This window comes from Pezoporus flaviventris, unplaced genomic scaffold (assembly GCF_033815535.1).
Source record: "Pezoporus flaviventris isolate CSIRO_AGI_PZ_B2104156 unplaced genomic scaffold, CSIRO_AGI_Pfla_v1 ptg000031l, whole genome shotgun sequence".
Lineage (NCBI taxonomy): Eukaryota > Metazoa > Chordata > Aves > Psittaciformes > Psittacidae > Pezoporus > Pezoporus flaviventris.
Window position 1 is genome coordinate 19,612,032 of NW_026892579.1, and position 27,622 is coordinate 19,639,653.

At 39.2% G+C, this 27,622-nt stretch overlaps 1 protein-coding gene across 18 annotated transcripts in view; it reads left to right on the forward strand.

Moving 5' to 3' along the window:
• The window catches only part of SNAP91 (synaptosome associated protein 91), a 69,574-nt gene that overhangs the window by 31,723 nt on the left and 10,229 nt on the right, over window positions 1-27,622 (forward strand). For 6 of the 18 annotated variants that reach the window (XM_061460370.1, XM_061460379.1, XM_061460376.1 and 3 more), the window contains exons 9-22: window positions 259-300; window positions 3,926-3,996; window positions 5,526-5,553; window positions 7,527-7,636; window positions 8,377-8,477; window positions 13,545-13,559; window positions 13,703-13,873; window positions 20,492-20,599; window positions 21,117-21,374; window positions 21,581-21,658; window positions 21,766-21,837; window positions 22,330-22,413; window positions 23,293-23,376; window positions 27,258-27,395. In XM_061460370.1, coding sequence (XP_061316354.1) covers window positions 259-300; window positions 3,926-3,996; window positions 5,526-5,553; window positions 7,527-7,636; window positions 8,377-8,477; window positions 13,545-13,559; window positions 13,703-13,873; window positions 20,492-20,599; window positions 21,117-21,374; window positions 21,581-21,658; window positions 21,766-21,837; window positions 22,330-22,413; window positions 23,293-23,376; window positions 27,258-27,395 — 1,360 coding nt within the window. The remainder of the gene's footprint in view (window positions 1-258; window positions 301-3,925; window positions 3,997-5,525; window positions 5,554-7,526; window positions 7,637-8,376; window positions 8,478-13,544; window positions 13,560-13,702; window positions 13,874-20,491; window positions 20,600-21,116; window positions 21,375-21,580; window positions 21,659-21,765; window positions 21,838-22,329; window positions 22,414-23,292; window positions 23,377-27,257; window positions 27,396-27,622) is intronic. The other 12 variants (XM_061460380.1, XM_061460381.1, XM_061460383.1 and 9 more) reach the window with 9 other exon arrangements.

A 27,622-nucleotide genomic window follows, 5' to 3' on the forward strand; every position in this document is an offset into this window, starting at 1 on the left:
GCTTTTCCCTTTTTTTTTTCTTTTGTTTTTGTTAATGGATATTTTAATTTGTTAAAAAAAAAAACAACAAAAAAAAGACTGCTGTAGATTGCTGAGGATAGCTACTGGAAAGATGGGCATCTGCGCTTGCTAACTTTCTAGTCTTCTAAACATAAAGCACATTCTAGGTTGAGAGCATACTGCAGTTCTACTTACCGTTAGTGCCTGCTGCAGTGGAATAATACACTTACTTACATTTTACCTCTTTTATACCCACAGCAAGTTGGAATTGACAAGGGTGATATCCCTGATCTTACACAGGTAAGCTTCTCTTGTAGTCTTTTTGGATCTGTGAAATAGCTAAAAGTTCTGTAATTAGGAAGCACATTGGGAATGTAAATGTTGGTAGGAAGTTATACCATTTAACATTTTTAAAGCTGTCCCAATTTAGAAATAAGAACTGCCCAAAGCTATTTCTGAAGACTCCTATAACTAAAATATTGTCTTTCATGATGACTTTTGACTTGCAGTTGAAAAGTAGACTGTTCTGCTCTTTCCTCTCCAAAGGATGGGGTTTTTTTGCAGCTTGTAACTCAAGAGCTCCAATTCATTTTTGACGATGAACTGCATAGAGATTGTGGTGTGACTTGCTTCATAATCTCTTCCTGACACAGTTTTGGTCCAGAGATGAAATTCAGGCCAGCAATAGCACTACTCTCTTGGTGTAGGTACAGTTAACTTAAATTTAAATGCAGAAGTTATGATTTGATTGCTGAACATCTCTGTTAGTATGCATCAAAACTTTTAACATCGAAATTCACTTATGCTGTAGCTGCTTAAATTCTATTGTGCTGATCCATTGTCAGTATCACTTTCAAATCGGCCTGGATGTCTGGCTTTGCATTTGATGTGAAAAGGATATTTACTTGGAGGAAGAGATCCATGCTGAAGAGTTCACTCATGGCAGTTTTTATGCCAGAAGAGCAGCCTTTTGGGCATTGTGATGCTTAACAGTTATAAATCCCAAGTGTTCATAACCTAAAATGTGTGGGTTTGAAAGCCTCTTGAAAGCCTGTTTTAAGTCAGCATCAGAATAGTTCTCTTGGATAAAAAGCCAGTTAAAAATTCTGAAAGTGAGACATGATGTGAAGAAGAGTTTTAATCTTTATGGGTTTCAGATGCTATGGGACTAAGAAATCCGTCCACTCTTTCAGCAGTGGGAAACTTAAACTTCTAGCAGTGTGTGGCACACCAAACCCAATTCTGAAATAGCTGAAGCAGTATGTTCACCTAACTGTACCGCAGGGGCTCTTTTTTTAACAAGGTCCAGTCAGTCATGAACTAAGTCCTTGAACCAGAACTCAGACTCAGTTAATGAAAAAAGGGGCTGGACAAAATGACGTTTGAAGATCCCTTCCAACCCAAACTGTTCTATGATTCTATGCCTTTTAGACTGCTGCAGCACTTTGATCTGCTGCTGCTTGTGTGGAGTCAGCCTGCTGGAAAGGCTGCCTGCTGGGACTGCACAAATGCTGTCCTGCATTGTTAGTCAGTGCTGCACTTGCTCAGTGACACCTTAGTTACTGCTGCCTTAGGGTCCCTTTCACATCATGAACCATGCTTTAAAATATAATAGAATAGTTTCTTTGGAAGAAAAGTATCTACAATGATCATCTAGTCCAACTGCCTGACCAGTGATTTTAAGAAGTCCCTCATAGCTGTATTCTCCCAAAGGCTGCTTGGGACTCACTTCCTAAGGCTAATCTGCAACATGCTGTAGATTGTGTGTATGACCTAGGCAGTGTATTTCAGTGAGAAAGAAATAACAGTGAATAATAAAACTGACTTTCAGCTATTAAGGAATATAAAATTGTGTAAAATATCAATGATATACTTAAATTCCTAAAGCAAGCCATGGCAGCAATAGTAGTATTCCACAAGAAGTTGGTTGTGTTGACACTTGGTGTGTGTATGTACTCTGTAAATCCAAACAAATAGTCACAGGAGTGAAATACAAATTGATAGCTGTCACCTTTGGACTTGCTAGTTTGGTTGCAAAGTTTTGGAGACTGAGGAGGCATCTTGGCAGCTCAAGAGCTTGGCTCATTTTTATTTATTAGCAATTCTTAAAGTATGTCAGTTTTGCTCAAATAGCTGGTGGGGAACATATGTATAAGGTTCCACCACATTGCTGACTAATAGATTAGATAAATGTTGAAGCAGAAAGAAGCTATTAAGAAAAAAATCAAGTGATGTTCACTGTTGCAAATTGGATACCAGACAATATTTGATTTCCAAATTGTTGCATCTGGGTAGAAAGTTTCTGAAGCTTCCTATATGAGTTCTGTGTGATACATGAGTTTCATATTATCTTGTTGGCATTTAAGAAGTGACTAATACATTGGAAAGCTATTTAAAGTGTGTAGAGGTACTTGGTAACAGGAAATAATGGATTTCTTTTAACTTAGCTTTCTGTTTACATGTTTGAGTAGGCGCAACTTGTAACTTATACTATAGCCTTTTTGACTATGTAGAAGTCTGAATTTTATTTTTTTTTTTTTTAACAAATGAGGGCTTTTTCTCATCTTTTTATTCCTGTTGGAGAATGAGAGTTCTTGCAACTGTGTCACTTGTGTTCAACGAAATTCTTGTGCTCAGATTAGTTGAAAATTAATAAATATGCCTGTAAAAGCAGCAGTGGTTAAGGAATTTCTCCATTGTGTATGTGTGTGGGACATACTTAAACTCAAGCCATCATTTAAGGATTTTTTTAGCATTTTGAATTTCTCCATGTGTTAAGTTACCTTACTTCTCAGTTTTAATGTCAAAATTAATACACAGACATTTAAAGTACACTTAGCTCTGCATTGGTGCTAGCAGGTACTATGTATCCTGAAACACCTGATTTAGCCAGCCAGCTGGTTTTCAGTATGCTCTACATAGTGCATAGTCTGTTTTCAAGCGTCACAGAATGACTTTTTTGATGCGTATGTATACCCTGAAATTAAAGGCATGATTTATGAAAGACACTGTAGCTAAGACTGGCAGGAATTATGGTTGATTTGAAAGAGACTGGTAAAGAGAATTTCCCATTTAAAGACTGTACCATTGATGGAACGGTAACCCTGATGAAAAATACTTGACTACTATATGTTAGTGTATCTCTCAAATGTGTCCTCCTTGCTTGTTGATCTTGTAGGAGTCTTCTTATCTAGAGTATTTTTATACTGCAGTAGCTAAGCATGCTGCCATTCACATTTATGACTACTTTCCTTGCCTACAACTGTAACAGCAAGTGCATGCCTGGGGGTCTTGCTTGACCACAAAAAAGATTACTTAAAAGAAAACCTAAAATTAGGGAGGCTTGAAAAAGCTTAGTTTCTGTAGATGTCTAAGGTTTCTGAACTTTGAATTAGCTGATGGGCTCAGTGCCCTGGGCCTGGCCACCATTTTGAGAAGGAACAGCTATAAGGCTTTGTGATGTTAGGAATCTTGAACCAAAGGTAGCTGCTTTTGGGAGAATTAGAGAAGAGTTTTAGTTTGTTTTGTCTCTGGTCATGAAAGAGGTGTTGGAGTTCTGACTAAAAGCAAAACTGAAAGGATGACCTTGAACCTATTACTCTTAAAATAATCCCTGTGGATGGCTGTGCTGCTGTTGATGTTTAACGCTGACCCAAAGCATGATGAGCAACACATCCTGGATTTAGGCTTCAGGCGCTGTTTAGTAAAGCTAAATGTTTTTTTTTTTCCTGCAAATTTGAGCATGGTATTATCTTTCAAAAGCTGTCTTTGCCTAATACTTCTAGCATGGAAATCCACTGTTTTCCCAGTGATGTAAATAAAGCATGCATGTGGTAAACTTTCAGCGAAGTTGGTGCTAGATTTCAAAGTATTGTTAGGTCAATACAATGTGTTTAAAAGTGTACCTTTTCTCTTTGCTCTCTAGGCTCCCAGCAGTCTCATGGAGACCCTTGAGCAACATCTAAACTCGCTGGAAGGAAAAAAACCTGGCAACAAGTAGGTGTATATGTGGTACTGTGTATCAAGGCCTAATAGTAACATTAGGAGACTGGCTATTGTTTAGGTTTGCCTCCCCTAACTTACTGTTGTCAGTTAAATGGAAAATAGGCAGCGGTAAGGCTAGGCTTTTTCTTTCCCTTACAAAGTCATCTTAATGGCAACCTTTTCTATTGGTGGCTTGGTTTGTTTTGTTTATGTATTTTTGGGGTTTGTTTTTTTGTTTTTTTTTTTGTGTGTGTGTGTTTTTGTTTGTTTTTTTTTTTTTTTTGGTTGGTTTTATTTTTGCTTTTTGGTTTGGTTTGTTTTTTTTCCTTACTGGAGTGAAAAACACAGTGAATACTTTCCAAAACTAAGTAAAGTTAACTGGAAAACACCTGGAAGAAACTGTTTTTCCCTGCTGCTAAGGCTTTTGTCATCAAAATTTACTTGTTTTCTAATGGCTCTTTTTATCAGTACTTGTCACAGCTAAGTTTAGACAGGATTAAGCTAAACCTGTGCTTTCTCTTTTAACTGTTGCTTTCCTTGCAATTTAGTGAAGGGTAAGTACATATGTTTACATATCACTTGCATGCAGACATTGTTGTGGTTTGCTTTGGGTTGGTTTTTGTTTTTTGTTTTTTTAAGATGGCTTCAACAGATAGATACAGATTTATTTTAAAAAAAATCATACTTAAATTGGTGCTTGTTTTTGTATATTTGTCATTTGTATTTTGTCATTATAGTCATTAAGTTATCTTTGATCGTTTCTGTTGTAGTTGTAGATCTTCTAAACAGTTCTACAGCTTCTAGGACTTACCCAATTCAAATAACCTATAGGATGGATACTAGTTTACTATGGGTGCAATTTTAACTTCAGCTCCTCCTTTCATCTCTTAGATGAAAGCAGCTCTAAAAATATGTAGCAGTATTTTCGTACCTCATAATAATGAAAATAAGCCAACACACTGACATGCATTTTGAGATTAAGGCTTTGTCAGTTAGCGTTATTTGTTTTTTTGCATTAAGTTTGCCCTTTCCAACTAACTGTTCTATACCTTTAAATAGCATTATTTTAAAGTAACTGACTTTACTTAAAAGAACAGTAGAGTTTGAAAATTTGCTGACACATCCTCAGAAGACTCAGAAGATAACTGCTTCCATATTGGCGTTACTCTGCTGCTGTTGCATGATTTTATAATATGGTGTCATCTTCTCCCATTAACTCTTTCCTATTGGCTCCTGTAGGCCCAAAACCAAGATATTTGCATGCATCTCTGCCTTTCTTCCACTGAGTAGAGCTTATTTAAAAGGTAGAATAATCCTGTGATACCAGTTATCTTAAAAGATTCATTTAAGATTTGAGGTAAAAATTTGTATTCCTTGTCTAAAGTAGTACATGGAAGTTTGAGAAATGGGGAGGGCATGCAACTGTAGAGATCTTCAGAAGGCTTTCATGCTTAGTTTTTGGTCTTTTTGCAGGAGTTTTGATGACCAGAAACATAGTTTCCAAAAGTGTACTTACCTGAAAACCCCCTTTTTTTTCCTAGATCTGGGGCTCCTTCTCCTCTGAGCAAGGTAAACGCTGTCAATTGCTGTACTAGTTAATTCCTGTTCAGATATGCTTTAGACTGTCATAAGGGCATAAAGAGTTAAATTTCCATTTCCTAATCTACTTTTTAGACTTTGCCACCTAGGCCCTAGCTAACTGGCAAAACCGCATCTTTTAATGGCCTTGTAAATAATGGCCCTATAAAAGTGCTTCAGTGATCTGAAGGTCTATAGTGATTATAATAGTGCAGGATGGTAAGCAACTTTCTCAGGATTTGGTGGTCACACTTTGTGAAACTAGAAAAGATATGCATATCTTTATCTCAACTTCTTCATCCTCCCCCCTTATTAATCCTCATGTCAGTGAGAAACTCAGTACTGTTTCTTTTCCAAATTTAGCACTGTATTTGTAGCTTTTTATGAGGAAGTTCTGACTCTTATAAAACCACATTCATGTGAAAAGCCAGGAAGAAAACTTTCATCTGATATACCAAATTTCAGAATTAAATTTTATTAGTGGGACTGCTCACCTTAATTTAAGGCAAGAGTTGCCAGTGAAACAGTCTTGATTTGAGTGTCAAATAAACTAATGAGCTTTATAGTGTTAGCAATAGTTGCTCCTGAAGCACTGCCAGGTGCCATAGTTCTGCGTCTAGGAGTGGATGTTGTGCAGGAAAAATTGAGTGAAAACTTCTGAATCTGAGGGAGGCGCTTCTATGGTCGATTCTAGTGAAAGCTCTTAAATTGCTTTGCAAAAAGCCCTTCTAACAAAACCCAAACAAAACCCTCTCTTGTTCAGTACTGTAGCAGTTGGTGAGAACTATATGATGTAAGAAGGTGTTCCTCTCTTCGCTGATTTACATGAAGAATAATTTGGACCACTTGAGTCTCAACCCTTAGTAAAGCTTTGATGAGAGTCTAGAAAGCTTATATCCATCTCCTGCTAGAATTGTGATGATGGGATGGCACTAGCAGATCTCAGAAGAAAATCACTTCAAATTTTCTGTTCTTTTTCTGTCTTGGAAGTGGTCAGAAGGGCAAAAAGTACAAAACAGAGGACTTGTTTTCATTTGTTAGGAAAAGAGTGAGATGCTATAACAAAGCTTGTAGTATCTTTTAGAATTAAATTGATACTTCAAGGTGACTTGCATCTTCAAGTGCACAAAGGGTTGTAGTATACTCTCCTGGGTGTCTGTCCTTGGTATACTTAAGGTATCTTTATCCATCATTGGAAGAGCTAATGAAGCAAAATCGTAGGTCAAGCTATCTTTTTTTTTATCTTCCCAAGGACTTAACTGTTAGTACTGTTGATGGCTCTCAAAACCTTCTTTAGCCTGAAGGTTTACATGCACACTTTTAACTTAGTTTCTAACCATTCCTCTTCTCCCACCATTTCTATGGAGGGACTACTAAGCTGCTGTTTCATTGTGTGGACAAAATGAAGGGGCTGAATTATTCCATCTGCAGGATGGTATTAAAGCTGAGATGAGGGAGTTTGGGAGAGCAAACCATTTTCTTGGACATTGCTAAGAATCCTTTGACACATAGGAACTGTTAGTTACCTTTATTGGGATTTTCAAAAGCAGGTAAGGCAACTCCAGATCACAAGTCTGAGTTAGTTGACTTAGGTGTTGGGTGAGCTTGAACCCAAGGGACTCAAGCTTATATGAGACTGACTTCTGGTGTCTGCAGGGCTCTGAATGCATGCAATAGGCTTTTCCTCTTGAGCCAGGCATTGCTAGATGGAGTCATCTTGGAGTTTCTCGACTCCTCTACCCTTTGAAAACAGCCCAGTCTTCCTTAAATTCTTTCAACTGGGGAAGCAGCTTGCAATGCGAAGACCGGATGTCAAAATTGGATTTATTTTTTTTTCATATTTTCATACTTTCAGAATTCATACTTTCATAAGTATTTAACTTTCAGAAGAATGTGAATCTGTGCACGAGTTGTTTGTGGACAAATGCTGATACATTGAATATATATTTAAAATATTTCTCCAGTCTTCTCCAGCAACAACTGTTACATCTCCTAGTTCTACTCCAGCCAAAACTATTGACACATCTCCTCCAGTTGATCTTTTTGCAACTTCATCTACAGCTGCTCCAGTCAGGTAAGTTAAAAAGCGTATCATATCTGGGTTAAAAAGTCAAAAACAGAACAAACTGCCATTGCTTATTGTAATGAGCAGAAATGGAAGAACTCTAGAGATGTAAAAGCTCTGTGCTTGAACCAAAAGTCTAAAGACAGGACGTTTAAGTTACATGTCAGGTGAAGTAACTCACTGAAGAAAGAGCTTCTATTGTTTATTATTTAAATGTTCTAAATGAACAAGATGTTGTTTCCTAAGCAAATATCTGGCTGGCTGAAGTTATAGAAGTCTTACCAACTCTTTCTACCTAATGCCTATTTATTGCCTAGAAATGCAGGTTTCTTGCTTTCTGACATGGCACAATGAAATATTGTAGTAGAATAGAACTATTTTCAGCTGCAGCAGTTATTTGTTCTGGTCTTTGGGATCAGCTGGGATATTGGTTTTGGGGTTTGGGATTTTGTTTGTTTGTATTTTTAGGGTTGTAAAAATCTCAGATCTGTTACAATGTCATCAAGTAATGGAAATAAGTTAAGGCCCCATCCTGGGGTGTAATGTATTCTTGGTGCTTATTGCAGTAGAGGTGTTTATGGGCACTGCTCTAATCTTGAGGCTTGAAAAAAACCAAATCTCTCAATGGTCTCATCTGTTATCCAAACTAAGGGTAATTCCTACAATCCAGTCATTTAAAACAAACAAGCAAACTTGATTAAAATCAACAAATTCTTCCAATATTTAATCTCTCTTCCTTTCCTTGGCAGCTCTTCCAAACCATCCAGTGATCTTCTGGATCTTCAGCCAGATTTTGCGGGTACTGGGCAGGCAGCTCCAGCAGCCCCCGCTGGAGCCACTTCATGGGGAGGTAGAGAAACCTCACTGTCAGCATCTCTTCTTGCAGTCTCCATCTTCTTGCCTGGTGAACTGAAACCTGGCTCTTTTGCTGCTAGCACAGGATGTTCCCAGCTCACCCCCAGGCTTCTGCTGACCTGACAGTCAGGCATCTCTTTGCAGCACAAGGCTACTCCTTTTTCCAGGGATATGCATAATAGTATAAGCTGCTTATAAGGGCCTGACTGCAAAGCTGGGGGGAGCCAGGATTATGTGACTAAAAGTGAGCAGGAAGGGGAGATGGCTGAAGGTGAGCAGGTAGGGTAGGCACTTTAAAACAAAAGAACTAGAACTGCTCATATGCTTATTGGCAAGGTGAGCACAGAAACCAACACTTCTCTTCATAAAGCAAAAACCACAGATCAGTAGGGGGAGGATCAAAACATCTTTTAAAACAAAATTTCATGTAAAGCCAGTGGTGGTATATTAGTTCTGCTGCAAGTGTGATGACCTCTGACAACCCTTAACATATTTTACTAAAACCTGCCTTGTCTGCATAGAATAATAATATGAAACTAGAAGTGGAGGGCTCACTGTTTTCAAATAGGAACACCTAACCAGCTGTCTGAAATATGTGCTCTGTGGTGAGCCAAGCCTGTTGTTGCAAGCAGCACTAGCAGCTGGTGATGTGTAGAGGACTGCAATAAATGTAGGCAATGTTCATTCCTGTCCTCTGAAGACGAGTAATTAGGCCAGTAAATGTGATCTAACTTACATAGTTGTAACCACACTATGGTATAATCTTAAGAGATCCTGTGTGGCAGTTTAAGGAACTCATCAGCCCTCTCACACCAGGAATGCTACACTGAGTCATGCTGGCTCTACTGTGAATGTTAGTACTGGTTACTGGTGGCTTCTGCATTCCCTGTTTCTCTTCTTAGCGTCAGTTCATTAAAGACGATACTCTATCTCAGCCACTTTATTATAAGAAGATAGCTATGGCTGTCATGTAGAACGTTTTGCATATTCCAATTTTTTCTGTTGAATTGAGTATTTTTTTTTTTTCAGCAGAGTCAATTTTATTTACTGAAACATAATCCAACCCAAAAAGCAAGATCAGGGAGTCATCTATTCTACGATGCCTGGGACTAGTTATTCTGCAATTTTTTATTGCATCCTATTTGTTTTGCTTTGTCATTTCCAAGTGCTGGAACACAAGCTTTTGAGATATTCAAGAATCCTCAGGCCTCTCAGCTTACTTTTTTAAGCAGTTGCTCATTCATGCAGAGTAAATCGCCATTAATATTGTAAAATATTGATTTGTATTACAAGTTATCTTTTAGATGACTTATTTGGGTTCTTTTGCTTTGCTCTTTCAGACAAAGCACCTTAGATGGGTACTTGGGTGTTTTTATTTAAAGTTGACTAGTAATGTACCTAGTCCTTTTTTTCTACAACAGAAAAGGACAGCTAACTTCTTTACTTTGGCCAGGGTTATAGCTAACCTCATCAAATATACTTCAGACTTGCCTTTCAGAATAGCATTTTGGTAACTTAGTAAGCTTCAAGTTTGTCTGCTTTGCTGCTGGCAGGAGTCCAGCTATGATGACCTGTTACTGCACTGCAATCTTGCTAGGGTTTTTTGTCTCTTTTTCTAAAAAAAAAAAACCTCTTTTTGAATTACTGCCAAACACCATGTCAGACATGCATAAGGTGAGAACTGGAATGGATTTGGTGTGAAAATACTGAAATTTCTGTTCTGTTTCATCTGGTAATGAGAAAACCTTTGAGCTTGTGCTAAGAGTTAGGTTTTGGGTTTGTGGTGGTTTTGGTTTTGTGGTTTGGTTTTGTTTTGTTTAGGGTTTTTTTGATTGTTTTTGGGGGGTGTTTGGTTTTGGTATTTTTTGTTTTTTTTTTTATTTATTTACTTGTTTCAGCTAAATCTGGGCGTAATCATTAAAATTGTACAGCCTCATATGTACTACAGGACTTTCTAGTTAGTGCAGGTGAGGTCACATCTGAAGTTACTGCATCCAGTTCTGATATAAGGGGGAGGGGATTGGCGGAGGGCTACCAGGACTCCAGGCATCTACAGCGCATCACTGTGGAAAGAGACTGAGGGAGCTGGGCCTCTGTCATCTGGCAAAGAGGAAGATAAAGGGGAATCTTAATAGTGGCCTACAACTGTTTGAAGGGGAATTGCAGAGCAGAGCCAAAATTTTCTTGAAAAAGGTAGTTGATTATAATGAAGGGTAATAACAACTGATTGCACCTTAAAAGGCTGATGGGACATGAAGAAAACATATCTCACTTGGAGGGTAAGGCAGTACTGGAGCATAATTTTGATGTGAGCTAATGGACTTAATTCCTCAAGATTTTTCAAGGCCTGACTAGACAAAGCTATGACTACCCTGAGCTGGTATTGGACTTAATGTTCTGAACAGGAGACTGGACAAGATGACCTTCTTTCCGCCCAGAGCTTTTGGGAGGATATGTAACAGTGCCTCCGTGTTGCTTCAGCTTCTTATCTGCAAAATTCTTCTGGCCCACAGCAACTTAACTTGGGAACTTGGGAGAAAGCAGTAGTAGGGGGAGGAAGCTGGGAGAATTGCTGCAGTTCAGAATAGGTAGGAAAATGCGAATATCAAATACTTCATGATGCAGCATCAAGCTGGCACTTTAAATGTCACATAAACCTGAGGAATATATATCGCCAACAAATAGTATTGCTTTCTCAGTCTCACTGGCAGTGATAGATTGTATGTATTGTGGCAATACTGTATGTTCCATGTAGTACACTGTATAATTAGTGGTATATACAGTACACTATAGCTATATTTTGCTGTATACATAGTGTGTTTCCAAATACAGTATAAGTTATTTAGCAAATGATCTATAACTTGTGAAAATATATCCTTTTCTGTGAACTGGAGGTGATCAAGGTAGGGTAGTAAGTTTCCTGCAGCATATCACAAGGGGAATAGATAGGCATTTGGCAGGCAAACTAGACTGTAGTGTTACAGAAAAAACAGTAGGTCACATTCTCCATCATCACAAGGTCTGACTCTCAGATAAAAAAGCAAATTGACTTGAATTTCTGCTCTGAATTACCTTGCACTCTGCTTTAGAACATGAATTTGCTATTAATATTGCTACTTTAATATTAGTATACAATAAAGTATTGGTTTTAATCCTTCCCATATTAAGAGTAAGTGTATATTGCCATCCTGCATAATTGTGATTTCACTGTGTTGTCATCTGTGACATAACTGGGTAACAAAAGGAATAAGCTAACAAAAAGTGAAAGTTTGCCAGCAGTTGCTTATTTCAAGTCTAGCTGTGAGGTGTCCACCTGGTATGCAGTAATGAGATACCAGGGTGCTGCATTTTTAATATACTGCTGCGCTCTTTCAGAGTGCTATTTTGACTTACCTCAGCTTCTTGTGCAGTCAGTCTCAAGTACAGCTCTCCCATGGAGCCAATAACAAAAATACCTACATGTGGTTTCTCAGTGCCTTGTTAATATATGTTGTAAAATAAAAACTTGTGAAGATTGAGCTGTGCTTGCTCAAATCATTTTGCTGCCTGCATACAAACCCATACTAAACCATCTGGACTCAGTGATTGCTGTTCAGTGGGGATCAGATGAACCTATGACCCTGTCACATGCACAAGGAATCTAGGAGCAACACTGAGCTACTGGTTGGTAAATAGGTAGTTGCTGAGCCCAGGCTATTCTAACTGCAGTATAAAAATGTAATGGGCCAAACTGGTTGGTTTTCATGAGGTTTTATAGCTTAAGATTGTTTTTTATGTAGAAAAAGCTTCCTCTGAGCTTAATCTGACTGATGTCAGAGAACATCAAATTGTAGGAAAGTTTGTCATTAAAGTTACTTTATTGGCTCCCAGAAATAGTTGACTAAGGAATCAAAGTTGGAACAGAACCAGCCTGCTTATCTTTCATACTCCTCATAGCCAGTGTTAACAGAGGTGGTCTTTCCTGCTTCATTATAAATGTAGAAAAAGAGGATCTGCTCTCCTAATTTTTTCTGTCTTTTCTTTGCTAAACATTATCTCAAGTACAAGACTCAGAGCCTGTCTTCCTCTCAGAATGTACTTCAGGCAGTAGGGATGCCATATACTGCATCCTGAAGTAACTTAAAACTTTATTTGCAAGCTGCTATCTGCTATGGTACCTTGTCTTCAGTGCCAGTTTTGTGAAGGGTTCTAAGGCTGATGAGTGGATCTCAACAGTTCAGTATGGCAGAACAGTAAGCTGAATTCTGTCTAGTTTTAATGACTATAATGTTGATTTTGACTGCTTTCTGTCGTCTTTGGTCTAGAAAATACTTGCAGCTAAGCAGAATTATCTTGAGATTTTCTTTGGTATCTGAGTATGTTCTGCTTATAGCTCATGGATTTAAATAAGCTTCAACTATGGCTGTTTACTGTATTTATGTGTGAGCACTGGAGTTCATTTGGGCTCAATTCTCCCATGTACACTTTTACTTGGTGGAAGTTTTGAATCTGTGTGCTGTTAGGCCCAGGAACTTCCATTTAAAATTTTTTTCAGTGTTCTTGGAGGATGCTGGCTGTTCATAAATTTCAGACAAGTCTACCTGCTTCTGGTCTTACTCTCATGCTGCTAAGCTAAGTTCAAGAAACAACTAGTATAGTGATGATCTGAGCTTCTAAGTGGTCCTTTGCTTTACCCTGGGGTAGTGAAGGGTAGGAGACCTTCTTGTCAACCTTTAGAGGCCACTACTTGGTTCTCTCTGATAGTTTAAGAGAGGAAAACCGGCTGTATAAAACAGAAGTGATAAATACTACCAGTGTTTGAAAACTTGCTTATTAGATATTAAGGAACTTACCAAATGTGTGAGATGTATGTACTGGTTCTGTTTTGAATAGAGCTATTAAATAAAATTAGCTTTGTCATGTAACAATAACCTCTTAAATGTTGGAAAATCAGGTGCTTAAATTGTGTTGAACCTAGACACATCATTTAGAGCATGAGCATATGGCTAATGAACATCTTCAATCTGGCAGTTCTAATTGGTCTGTTTCTTTATTCTGCTGCATTTTAACGGACAATTACTAGACCTCTTGGGAGAGGGTGAGTAATTTTTGATTTCTAACACTTTCAGATGTTAAGACTCCTTATAAAAAGCTCCAGCTTTCTGGAGTTGAGTAACTGTGGTCTCTTTCCCTCTTCCCCTTACTTTTCCTGTTTGATCTTCATTATATGGTTGCATATAGATAATCTGGCTGCACTTTCCGGTGTTACCTCTGAGCCACAGATTTCAGATCCATTTGCCCCAGAGCCTACTGCAACTACTGCTGCAACTACTGATACTACAACTACTTCAGCTGCTGCTGCTACAACTACAACTATTACTGCTGCCACGGCTGAAGTGGATCTCTTTGGAGGTTAGTTCGGTTGTAATAGTGCTCTGCAGCAGCTCATAAGGTAGATTAAGCTATGCTGGGTTTAGCTATTATAAATAAGGCATCTAATTTAATTAACAATACCAGAGGTGCCTATGTGTTGGATGCTGGGTGGAACAGGAAATGTAAACTGTCCAACTACCTCTTTGTTTGCTGTGCTTTTAGCTGATAGGCTCCTCTGCATATATATAGAAATGGAAAACTGTGTGCACTTAACACTGAGTTACCTTATGGTTGAATAACTAACAACATTATTTTCAGGTCCTCACTGGGGTAAGCAGATATTCTTTCCACATTATTCAATAATTATGCACTGTACTATAATTCCTGGGGAAAAGCAATTGTGCTTTCATATTTGAAGAGGATGGATGTGGCAGCTTCCTGCCCCTTCATTACATGCCATGCTTGAGCTGTATTGTGTTTCTTTTGGATCTTACTGGTGAATACAGTATTGAGCTAGCTAAAATTACTGTATTTCAGCATTTTTGAATCTGGGTTTTATTTCACATAGCATTGACAGTAAATTAAAGTGGCAGTGAACTTGTACTAAGTGCCAACTATACAACTAATGTAGAGGAAAAATAGTCTTATAGTTTAGTTAGGCTCTTTCAGTCTCTAATGTTAGCTGCTAACCTCATAATTAAGAATAACTGTCCCCCTATATGTTGTCAGTTTTTTTCTTACTCTCATACAGCAAGAGGCTTCTCAACAGCATGTCAGAAATTACCTTTTCTTTTTAACATTATACCAGCCCAGGTTAATGGAGAAATATTCTGATTTACAAACTATGAACATATTTAAGATCACCCAACTATTTTTCTAGTTTTCTCTTCCTCTGATGCATACTTTCAGCATGACAGTGCACCTAAGGAATTAGTAATTTACTTGTTATCAAAACTGAATTCCAGTGTGTTTTATGTGGGGTTATTCATCGCTTCTAGTGACAGGAGTGCTGGATAGGTCTGATACATAAACACTTTGTCTGCAAAGGTGTTTCCTGAAGACTGAAAGTTCCCAGTTGGAAGACTTTTTAGGACTGACTTCAACAGACAGCTCTAAGTTATCCCCAATAAAACTGCCAAGTTGTAAGAAAGGAGTACAACTGCTACCTGCTACTTCACCCCTCCTTTTACAAAGATGGGTACTAGTCCAAGTGCCTCAGTTCAGAAGCAATTTTAAAACAATTGTGGGCAGTGGTTCTGGACACCACTAGGGGCAAGAAGAGTGTCTGATGCTGGTTACTCGCAGAAGCCAAAGCCTGTGCTCATTAACACCCCTGTAGATGCATAGCATGTGAAACTTCTGGTATGTAGACATTGGGCTCAAGCCAGTCTTGGATACAGCACTTTCAAACTGCATTATTATTATTTAGCATCGATATTGGACTTAAAAAAACCCTAAATGATACTTAAATGGCTATAAATCACTGTAAACTCTCAACAGGATAAGAAAAACACCAGCACTCTCCTATTCTTAAGGTAGTACAGCAGCAAGATGCATCCTTCTTTTTTCCAACTTTTTCACTATTCTGTGCTTGGAAAATGGCTACTGCCAAATCATGTGCCTACTTCCATGTTTATAAAGTGGCAAAGAGAGTAACAAAGTGCTGGATGCTTTTAGTTTCTAGAGATTTAACTGACCATTAGATTGCTTAGTGGCACATATTAAGAAGCAGAGTTGCCTTCATTCTCCAATGTGGAAAGAATTTTACTTTTGCAGTATCCAGACTTCCATGACTTGATCTCTTAATTTAAAGAGAATGTATTTTGTTGCTCAAATACTATAAATCTCTGATGGATTGTATATTAGAAGAATGCTGACTCTTTCCTGGAACACATCAGACAAAGCAAGGTTTTCTTATTTACAATAGCAGAAAATCTCTAGTTCTTGAGAAAAAATTCTAAACACACTCAGCAGCAAAGGTACTTTTGCAGTGCCTTCAAGACACCCACAGATCAGACCCTTTTAAGACCCTGGAGTCCATATTGAACTTCCGTCGCTCTACTCATGTTTTAGTGTTGGGGTTTTTTATGGGGGGTGTGTGTGGTTTATTGGTTTTGGTGGGTATTTTTTGTTTGTTTGGGATTTTTTTGTGTGTTCCCCTGAAGGTTGTTCTGTTAGTGATGTTCCATACATTCCTTGTTACTTTAAGACTGTGTACAACACGGAACTTGTAGGTTCGGAGCATTTACAAATGCTCTCTAGCTTTTGTGGTGCCAGGAATGCTTACACTCAATAAGTAAGTGTTTGACCTTTGGGATCATAGAATCATAGAATCGTTAGGGTTGGAAAGGACCTTAAGATCATCTAGTTCCAACCCCCTGCTGTGGGCAGGGACACCTTACAATAAATCATATCACCCAAGGCCTCGTCCAACCTGGCCTTGAACACTGCCAGGGATGGAGCGTTCACACCCTCCCTGGGCAACCTATTCCAGTGCCTCACCACCCTAACAGGAAAGAATTTCCTTCTTATATCCAATCTAAACTTCCCCTGTTTAAGTTTTAACCCGTTACCCCTTGTCCTGTCACTACAGTCTCTAATGAAGAGTCCCTATAGGGGACTCCCTATAGCTTCCCTATAGGCCCCCTTCAGATACTGGAAGGCTGCTAGGAGGTCTCCATGCAGCCTTCTCTTCTCCAGGCTGAACAGCTCCAACTTCCTCAGCCTGTCTTCATATGGGAGGTGCTTCAGTCCCCTGATCATCCTCGTGTCCCTCCTCTGGACTTGTTCCAACAGTTCCATGTCCTTTTTATGTTGAGGACACCAGAACTGCACACAATACTCCAAGTGAGGTCTCACAAGAGCAGAGTAGAGGGGCAGGATCACCTCCTTCGACCTGCTGGTCACGCTCCTTTTGATGCAGCCCAGGATACGGTTGGCTTTCTGGGCTGCAAGCGCACACTGCTGGCTCATGTTCATTTTCTCATCGACCAGCACCCCCAAGTCCTTCTCCGCAGGGCATGCTACAGAAAGTCTTCAAGGTCATGTTAACTTTTTGCAGCTTGCCAATTCTTAGCTGCTTTCCATGGTTCCTTATGGTGAGGTGTGGTAGGGGAAGGTACGGGAGCACTGATCTCAGGAGAAAGAATGTAGAGTCTTCAGGGAGTGGCTGGGTAGGGTAAGGAAGTTGAAAGCTGCAGGAGACAGGGAGCCAAACTGATGGAAGAAGCAGAAGAGGAGACCCTGCAGGAACGACTGTTGACTTACTTTCTTGCTCTGTATCACTGATACTTTAGCTGATAGGAGCCTGCATGCTCCTTATGGCTGGGCTTTGTTTCTTAAAAGGAAAAGCAGCTTTGCATTAAGTATTCATTTCTAACATGGTCTTGGAACGCAGAGAAAGAAATGCAGCATTGATCCAGCATAGGTTTTTTTTTTGAAGAATTTAATCTGATTAATGGGCAAGCTTTCAGTTACCTGGGCCAGCTTGAAGAATTCCTTATCTTGTTTCTGATAAATAAGAGAAGGCTGTTTTCAAATTACAGCTGGAATCATTCCTGAGGGAGAAATGTAAAGGTAGAAGAAAGGCAAAATACCTTGAAATGCTGTATCTTAATAGTAGATTTGGACACGGTGTTTTTAGATGCTAGTAATGCATGTTCTTAAGTTATATTTTTTGTAGGATTACACTGTATGCCGTTCAGATAACAAGTCATGACAGACACTGTGCAAATGTCAGTTATTAAGCATTTACCTGAGATGAATAGTAGGAAGGAGAACTATGGTTTCCCCTTTAAAGAAACTAAATGCAAAGCAGTTTAAAACTTTTCGGCATTAAAGGGCTAATGAATGTCGCTTATGCTGGAACATGCTGGTATAGCAAACTAGTACTTTTTTAAAGAAACAGACTAAATCCCGTCATTCTTATGATTCTTTCCTAGCTCTGAGCCCAGTGGAATATTTCATGTTAGCTTAGGTCAGGTTCTCCATGTCAAAAGTAATGGAAGGTGGCTGAAGAGGAAAAACCTGTGGAAAAAGAAGAAAGTTCTTTTCACCTCTGCACTTTAGTTCTGTGATCTTTCCTACACTTGTGCCTTCCATAGGGTTGTTTCACATGTTGTGTAATACATGAAATGATTATAAGTCAGCTGTATCATCCCTTACAGTGCTGGATATGCAAATGCAGTGTTACTATGCTGATATGGAGGAACCCAAAAGAAACAGTCCTGGTTTTTGTTCGTTTGTGTTGTTGAGGGGTTTGGTTTTTTTTTATTTGGGGATATTTTGTTTGGCTAATAAAATATGCAATACATAATTGTATCCATTTCTGCATATCATCCTAGATTTTAGCAGAGGGCATTTGTTTAGGTACAGCAGAGCTTTTTGAAAGGCTTCAAAGAACTCGATAGATGTTAACTTAAAAACCAACCAACCAACCAAATCAAACCAAAACCAAAAATAACCCAAATCCCCCAAACCAACCAACAAACAAAAAACCTAAAACCAAGCAACAAACAAGCAAACAACACGCCCCCAGTTCCAACTGTGAGTTGTAGGGTCACCTTTCCAGGTTGGTTTGTCTCTATGTTCATACAGATTTCTTGAACTTCTCAGAGCAAGTAATACTTAAAAATCTCCTTTAGATTCCATTATGAACTTGGGTGTTTATTCTACCTGCAATTAAACCCAAGTATATGCTGCTAAAGAAAATGATACTGCTTGGCATTATCATGCCAAGCGGTATCATGCATGATTTATTCAAAAGTGGCAATAAATAATAAAGCTGGTGCCAAGCTTGCTGTTCACTTCTATCTATGGGCTGGAAGGAATTTGTGCCCACCCTAACCTACAGCTTGTTGCACATGGAACTTCAGTAGTCTCCATACGGACAGAAATAGGTGTTACTCTGAGGCCAAAGTGGTCACAACATAGGACTAGTGAATAAGTATGTGTTCTGAAATTGCACTTTATATGAACTCTGGAATCTATAATACTGGGAAATAGTTGCAAGTCTTATTGACGAACTTCTGTGCTGTTAGCCTCCAAACTGTGCTCTTTTGAAAGAGCCCAGGGTGACCCTCCCTCTGAAAGCTGCCGCTATGGAGCAAAATCCAACACGTGGCCGTATTCATAGTGTATTCATATGCAGTACAATTCAAAACTCTTCAGTCCGGTTCTGTGTTAAATTTCTTCTGTGTGGTTATGCCAGTGTCTGGTGTACGTACAATACAATACTGTGATGTTTGACAAACCATGGGTTTTTAATTATTTGTTTTACTTGGACAACTGCCATCCAGTTTTGTCGTTGACCGCTGTTATATGAAAAATAGAATTATATTTGAAATGGCTTATTAGCAGGCCTTTTTTGCTATTAACTCATTTTAATTCTATTGTACAAGACTAATTGGCTTCCGTCTCTTCTGTTGAAGTTTCAGTGCATGTTCTTTTGAGCTTTTTAGATTAACTGGCACAAACTTGTTTTTAAAATGGTTTGTTTTCATTTTAAAATGACAGTCAAGTTAAAGCATGTTAAGCTTTTTTCCTGTACTAGTTTGACAGTGCAATCGCAGTATCCCCCAACAGTTGTTTTTTTTTGTTATTGTTGTTATTTGTTTGGTTTTATTTTAACTTGCAAACTTTGTAGCAGTAGAAAAATGGCCTTTATGAGCACCTTGAAGTATTTAATCTTAGTTGTGCAGTCTTTTTGTGAAGAAATTGCTTGCCTGTGGGGATAGTCCAAATGGCACTGCCCATTAGGACTCCCATTAGGACTACTTCATGGAAGTAAGAGCTACAGATGGTGGTCTAAGCCGAGGAATAATGCTGTAAAAGTTCAGAGCGTGAAGTTTAAACATACCACTTAGTAAGTGGCAAACAAAATAACTGTTGAAGAAAACTCATAAGCAAGAAATTCCAAAACCCCAAAGCGGTTGTTTTCCCTAACTTGACTGGTTGGCCTAGAGGTGATCCTACAAGGAGAGACAGCTATTGCTGGCCAGCAGTTAAGGTGAACATTCTTAATCTGTCAGAAACAAGCTAAGTAAATATAACCTGTGCATCAGGTTATGGCTTCAGAAACACTGAATTGGAATACTCTTAAGAAACAAGTAAGTTCAATTTCTCAGGTGTTGCATGCCTGACTTGGCTCAAAAACTAGAAATAGTAGATGCAAATCTTTGCCAATGTAATGGGATTTTTATTTGTTACAGTGCTTAAGTTTGCAAAGCACTATGCAAGCAAATTCAGATTTGCAGACTAATCACACGTATTACAGGCTTTGAGCATGCAAGTTTTTAATACCTTTTTTAACGTCAACTTACTACCATATCTCTGCTCTTTCTTCATTAGTTAATTTTGGGTAGTACATGAGCATGCTGCTCTGAACCCTTATACAATGAGAATAATGCCTTTTACACTCACTGTATTTCCCGTGGGCAACCCAAGAAGCTCCGTCTTCAAACCCCGTCTAGAACCTGCTCGCGTGGGGCTGAGGGAGAGACAAAGCGTATTGTGCTGCATGACTTGTCTTGCTGTCAGAGTAACAACATTCATGTTGTATAAGGGGATCTACCTGTGCAATTTAACTTGGTTCTTTTACTATATTTTTCTTCTCTTTATCCTTTTTCTTTTGATTTCTATTCTTAAACTGCACCCAAGATGCCTTTGCAGCTTCTCCTGGGGAAGCCCCTGCAGCAGCTGAAGGGGCAGCAGCACCAGCTACCCCAACCCCTGTAGCAGCAGCTCTTGATGCATGTTCAGGAAATGGTGGGTTTTATGTCATTAGACGGTCTCTTGTTTTGCTGTTTTTTTGTTCAAACTACATGGCAGTGTGTTTTTCTGAAATCTTCATAGTGTTTGCAATTGGTCAAAACAAACCTTAGACTGAAAAGCATGCTTGACAAAATTGCCTGTTTCCAAGTCTCAGTAACTTTGTGATTATTTGGTAATGCTAATAAACAATTCTGTCAGTGCTGAGTTTTGTAAGCAGTAACCTGCTAACCTGGATGTTCTTCTGTCCTATTTCTGTCTTTTATTTTTGGCCTTGTCAAACAGCCTTTGAAAGTTCTCCCCTTTAGTAAATAGACTGCTCAGCCTTTCAGATGGTCTTTATTTTGGAAAAACATAAGTAACGTGTCTGGATAAGTAAGCTAGATGTTAGAGTGACTTCCTCTGTGTGTGTGTTTGCAGTGTGTGCATTGCCTGTAGTTGCTTTGTTCTTGACTTCCTGCCTCACTGATCCTAAGTATGCATACACATATATTTCCCCTCTCCTTTTTACAAGACCCCTTTGCCCCATCCGAAGGTAGTGCAGAGGCTGCTCCTGAGCTGGACCTCTTTGCTATGAAGCCAACAGAGACTGCTGTTCCTGTAGTTACCCCTACAACTAGTGCAGCCACTCCAGTTCCTGCAACAACTCCTTCTCCAGCTGCTGCTGTTGCTGCTGCTGCTACTGCTACTACAGCTACTGCCACTACCACTACTGCCACCACTTCTGCTACCGCCACCACCTCTGCTCCTCCTGCTCTAGATATCTTTGGTGGTAATTTTGTTTTTAACTCTTTGATTCTGGTGGATTGATCTGTCAGAGTACAGAACAAACAAATCCATGTTGCATGCATGCTGTGGGCTAGGCTTTCAAACCAGAGAGCCTGTTAACTTCAAATACAATGTGCAAAACTTGAAAGTTCTGCTTTCAGTTCCACCTTTCAAAAATGAGTTAAAGATGTGTTATGTTCTTGGCCTTAGATTTATTTGAGTCTGTTCCTGATGTACCTGCAGCACCTAAACCAGATGCTACTCCTAGCATAGATCTCTTTGGTACAGGTAAAGAGCGAGTTTTTCCAACACTCTGTTGCTTTGATGCTGTGCAATGATGTGAACTGTCTTGAGTGATACTTACTTTTCCTTGTTTTTTCTTGCATTTCTGGAAGATGCTTTTTCATCTCCACCACATGGAGCTTCTCCTGTGCCTGAGAGTTCTCTCACTGCTGATCTCTTATCTGGTGAGTGCTTGTTTTCACAGGCCATCCTACAGACTTCCTGGGTTTGGTTGTTTGGTTTTTTCCCAAAAGTAAAGGAAAAAGGGGGAAAAAAAATAATGAAAACAGCCCAACCCAAACTTCTTGCCAATTTATGTCTTTGAGCCGATATACTAAGTTGAGGGTTTGATGCTTTGGTCACAAGATGTACAGTTGCTGAAGATGCAAACCATGAAGTGGCTGACACTGAAGCTGAGTGAGTAATGTGGTTGTTGAGAGAATAAATATACCGCTAAGCATAACAGGATTCTTAATAAGCAATGCTTTCTGTAAAGTACTGTGGTTTTCAGTTGCCATGTGAGAAATGTAACCCTTTCTATTTGCAGTTCTGAAGACTGTTACCTGAATTTACCAACCCTGTGGTTCTAGCTGGTGGAGCCCATGTGGCTTTGAAATATTTAGCTATCATTGTTGCCTTGCTGATACTAAATATTATTTATCCTGTGCTTACTGCAGTGGATGCATTTGCAGCCCCCTCTCCTCTACCCACTGCCTCTCCAGCAAAGGTGGATTCTTCAGGTGTGATTGACCTATTTGGTGGTGGGTATTTTTCTTTCCTCACCACTTCAGAGTTGAATCACTTCATTTCAATTACCTTTGCGCTTTGCTAAAGCTGTAGGTTTCTTCTCACAGCTTTTCTATGTCGCAATATGGCTAAGAATGGCATGTCCACTTCTTAGTATTGCACAATAATGAACTGCAAATAAGCTGTCATTCATTCACTGTGGTCATTCTGTTGTCATGACACTTGCCATTCTGTTTTCAGTCAGTGTATGTCTGGCTCTTCCTCAGAAATCCAATGAAAGTCTGTTGTGTTCTTTTTCTTTTTTGGAACTCTCCATGTCACACTGTTTTCACTCAGTTCTGTTTCTCAAAACAGCTGAAGTTTTGAGCATGACTTGTTTCAAACTGGGTATCTGGATCACAGGATTTTTGCTGGATTTGACAAGGTGGAAATTAGGATGAGCACAACCAATTTTAGGAGTGTTGTATAACAGGAATGTTGCTTAAAAGTAGAGAATTTTCAAACATTAGTGAAATATTCCTCTAAAAAGGCTTATTGTGAGTTAGTAGGTTCTGCCTGGAATTATTCCCAGCTCTCATCTGATGCATTCATCTGCAAAGGGCTTAACTCTCTCGTCTAGGAATGCTGTGGTTTGTATAGGTTTTCTGAGAAGAGGCCCAACTAAAAGACAAGTGATTTCTTTCTACTACTGGTTTGTTGCACCTCCTTTTTTCCACCTGAACTTTGCACCCATCGTACTGCTCTGCATTAAAGATGGCCAAGCACTTTCATTTTCTTCTTCTGATGAATGAAGTGGTTATCTTTTTGTCATCTTTTGTGGACAATAAATGACTAATTGATGCCTTTAATATTGAACTCTACCTTTTCTTGATGCTTTCTGGAATTCCCTTTAGATGCTTTTGGAAGTAGTGCTTCTGAGCCCCAGCCCGCAACCCAGGCTGCTTCTAGTTCCTCAGCTTCTGCAGACCTACTTGCTGGTAATAAAGAACTTCTAAAAACTTGTTATTTTAAGGCAAAAGTAAGACATGTCATTGAAATTGTTTATATTCCTGAGTGTAAGTGGATTCCTGCAGTGGAATAAAATACTTGTTCACAAGATTTCCTAGTACTTTAGGGGCCTTAAATTAAAACCAGTGTTTTATAATGGAGGCACTGTACTGAAGTACAAGTTAACTTCCTAGATTATCTTCTTCCCATGCTCTTCATTTTCCTGCCACCTGCACAAACCTTGTCTTTTCTGTACTGGTCACTGAATAGGAGTGTATACATAAAGTTTCTTTGGCTGACTGTAGCAGTACTTAAGCAGTATTGCAGGCTATGCTGCTGTTCCTTACTGCTAATTCATCTTAATTTCTTGGTTATACACTTAAATGGTAGGAGCTTGAATGAATAATTTGGTAGTAGTCTTGCATTTAGCTAGGAAGAGTGGGGTGATGAGAGAGAGCTTTTCTGAGTACAAGGGCATAGAAGTGATAGAGACGCTCTATTTATACAGGATGAGGTCTCTGCTAGTGCTGGGTGTGGGATCACTGTCACACCCTATTTCAAGGGTTGGATAACTGTATCATTGTAGTCTGCATCCTACAGATAGCTTCAGCAGAACTCTGTACTGTTCTCCAAAATTCATGCTATATCATGTATCTTAGTGGCTCTAGTGATGATGCTGAACAGTTGTGACTCCACCCCATGCCAGTTTAAAGTTTGTAGAGAACAAGAGGAAGATACAGGTAGGTGCTTGCACACCGAAGCTAGCTCAGAAGAGGATACATTCTCTAGTACCTGCTCTAAGTGTGGCTGTTGCCCAGTTGTGCTGCAGGAAGGTAGAAGTAGTCTAGATAATAATAATAATTAATAATAATAAATAATAATAATAATGTACATGTCCATTCTCTGTCAGTTCCAGTGCTGGCAAGCCAGCTGCTTAAAGTGGCACATAATGCATAAATGCGTGCTAAAGCTTTAGTACAGGCAACTTCAGGATTTTAAGGTGGAAGACCACCTTTTTTTTAAACATTGGTTCAACAGTCTATGGATAGCTTAAGGCTGGACATAGGGCTTTAAGTAGTAGGTTCTGAAACATACCAGTTGTTTGCAGTTTTATGTTATTGGTTCTGTTTCAAAGCTGTTATTGGGCAGAAGCTCATCCTGCTTATGCAAACATTGCAATACAAAATATTTTGTCTTTATCCATAACTAACCTTAAATTTCAGTAGGAATTATGTTCCAGATGGCTTAAACTTCATCAGTGTGCTCTCTGAATCTGATGAATCACATTAAATCAAAACCAAAATTGTAAAGAGGATGTAATAAGTCTAAATACATAAGCAGGCCTGAAGCAGTCAGGGTGAATAGATGATTTAAAGACAAAAATTATTTTTGCTTTGAATATACATTCACAAGGGCTCCAAGTAGGTTTTAATCTTTTTTTGTTTTGGCAGATAGAGTCTGTAAACATCACAGCATATTGCTAAACATTTGTTCACTCTAGATAATGGCAGATGTATAGCCTGCAGTGTAATCCAGTTTTAAAAGTAAGTGTGTCCAGAATTCATATGGTGGCTAAAGGCTTGTCCTTCATGGTTTCTGAGTGTTTGGTTGCACTAAGTGTTTATATGCAAATGTTATGAGCATACTTACTGTGCATCAGTGTCTTAAGTGTTCTGCTCTCAAGTTTCTAGTCTCTTCTTGCCTCACGTAACAAATATGGTAGGGTTTTTTTCATGCTTTTCTAAGCCTCTCAGCAGACAAGACTAGAACTATGCTGATAAATACATAAATACATGCTGATAAATTCCCTTCTAGATACTTGTATCCAGTTAAAATGTGTGCATGTGTATCCCAGTACGTACCGTAATAGCACGTCCTTACAAGAAATAGTACTTGAATGTGTAAGCAAAAGCAAACTCGAAGTCGGGCAGTTGGGGATGTCCAGACAACACATGTAACTTGGTTGCTGCTGTTTCTGCAGACTCACCCTGGGTCTTGTGCAAGCCTCAGACAACTACGAACTTAATCCATTAAAGCATTTTTATGGCTTCTGTGCCTGATGTTGCTGTTAAGTTGCACAAAGCTAAAAGCTGTGGAATTAAGATCACTCAGGAAATGGGAAGGATCTAACTGAGCATGGGACCTTTAGATGACTCCAGTGCTTTAGGAATTGCTGCAGTCAGCTGCCTTTGTCATCCCTGTATCTTGTCAGCCTGCTTCTGGTCTGATTCTTCAGAGCTTTATTACATTTTTGGAGATAGTTGAATGCATGGAGGTTTGCCTTGGGACAGGTCATAGAATCATAGAATAGAATCATAGAGTAGTTAGGGTTGGAAAGGACCTTAAGATTTTCTAGTTCCAACCGCCCCACCATGGGCAGGGACACCTCCCACTAAACCATGCCACCCAAGGCTCTGTCCAGCCTGGGCTTGAACACCACCGGGGATGGAGCATTCACAACTTCCCTGGGCAACCCATTCCAGTGCCTCATTGCCCTTACAGTAAATAATTTCTTCCTTATATCCAGTCTAAACTTCCCCTGTTTAATTTTTAGCCTGTTACCCCTTGTCCTATCACTACAGTCCCTAATGAAGGGTCCCTCCCCAGCACCCCTATAGCCCCCCTTCAGTTACTGGAAGGTGACGATTTAGGACAGATACTTTCAAATGAGTAAATGTTCAAGCTTCTGTATATAGGCAGAAATGATTAGCTGGACAAATAAGGACTGTAAGGCAGGACATTCCCTGAAATAAACTGAAGGCCGTGGTGGAGCACTGGCTTGTCACTGCCTTGTGTTCAGCTGTGGCAAAATAACGCTTCCTACAGTGATCTAGGGGAAAAACAATACAGCCTGCAGGTTGTTCAGAATGTTTTTTGCTGTATTTGTGTAGTCACGGTTGGAGCACTGAACTCGGATCTGATCTGCACGGGCAGATGGGTTAAAAACATGACCAAGAGACTGAAGGTGTAGTACAGAGGTCTCAGATGTGACTGTCAAGAAGAGATTGAATAAGAGGAGTGGCTTATAACTACAGAAAATTGAGAAAGTGTCATATATCTGTTCTCATTTCAATAGTCTTTACATATTTAATCATTTTCCAGAGTCTGTAGATAATATAAATAAGCTTTAGTTGCAAGGGAGATCAAATTATATGGAGGCCAAGGGAGGGATTTTGAGAACAGTCATGAGTTGGGTTTATTTGTTTAAATATATGGTTTATAATATACACATTAACCTTAATCACGGAGATTCTCCAGCCTACAAGCAGTTCACTTGCGGATGCTGTTGATCTTGCTTTGGTGTGGGGGTTAGGGTAGCGCAGTAGGCACTAGCTTGAAGAGATCTTTATGAGGGAGACCAGAATGTTTTAAGATGGTAAGAGAGGCTAAACTGGATTAGGAAGACAGTGTCTTCTGAATTACTGTTATAGTGGTTGATGGATGATCATAGGCTTTTCTCAAGTTAGTCCTCTTTTTATCTTTTTCCTCAACTAGTTCTTGATTGTTGCGTTCTGCCTGTGTAGTTACTTATCTAGAATGACAGTGTGTAGTACTGGAAGAATTGTGTCCTCTGCTTGATTGGCCAGGCTCTGCAGAAGTCTAAATAACAAACGTTAAAGTTTTTATCGGTGACTGATAGAATTTTAGATTCCGTGGGTCATACCTGACATACCAAGTATGCCTGTGTACTACTGAGTTATTTGCATTGGTCTAGTAAGAACTGTCTCTATTCTACTGCCTTTTATAGATCATTTTTTTTTGTTTTGGTTTGGTTTGGGTTTTTTTGTTTGTTTGGTTGGGTTTTTTTTGTTAAACATAGACCAACAGACTGACTCTAATGCCCAGACCTCTCTTATGTGGCTTTTTCAAGGCTTTGGAGGTTCTTTTATTGCTCCCTCTCCGTCACCATCCCCAGTTACTCCAGCTCAAACCAGCTTACTACAGCCTAACTTTGATGCAGCTTTTGGGTCAACAGCTCCAACGACTGGCAGTTCGTTTGATGCATCAGGTGAGCCACGGGGTTTCTTCCTATGAATTTTCTAATGTGTTTTATGTTAGATTAATTAATGACACCATATTTAGGCTCTGAGTACAAGAAATATCAGTAATTTCTTTGTTCCTTCTCTACTGGAAGAACTCAGGGTGATGTTTAGGCTGGCGTGCACTCAAGAACTCTCTGTACCTATTTTCTATTCTCCTACATCAGTAAAAAACACACTAGTGTGAACACCCTTG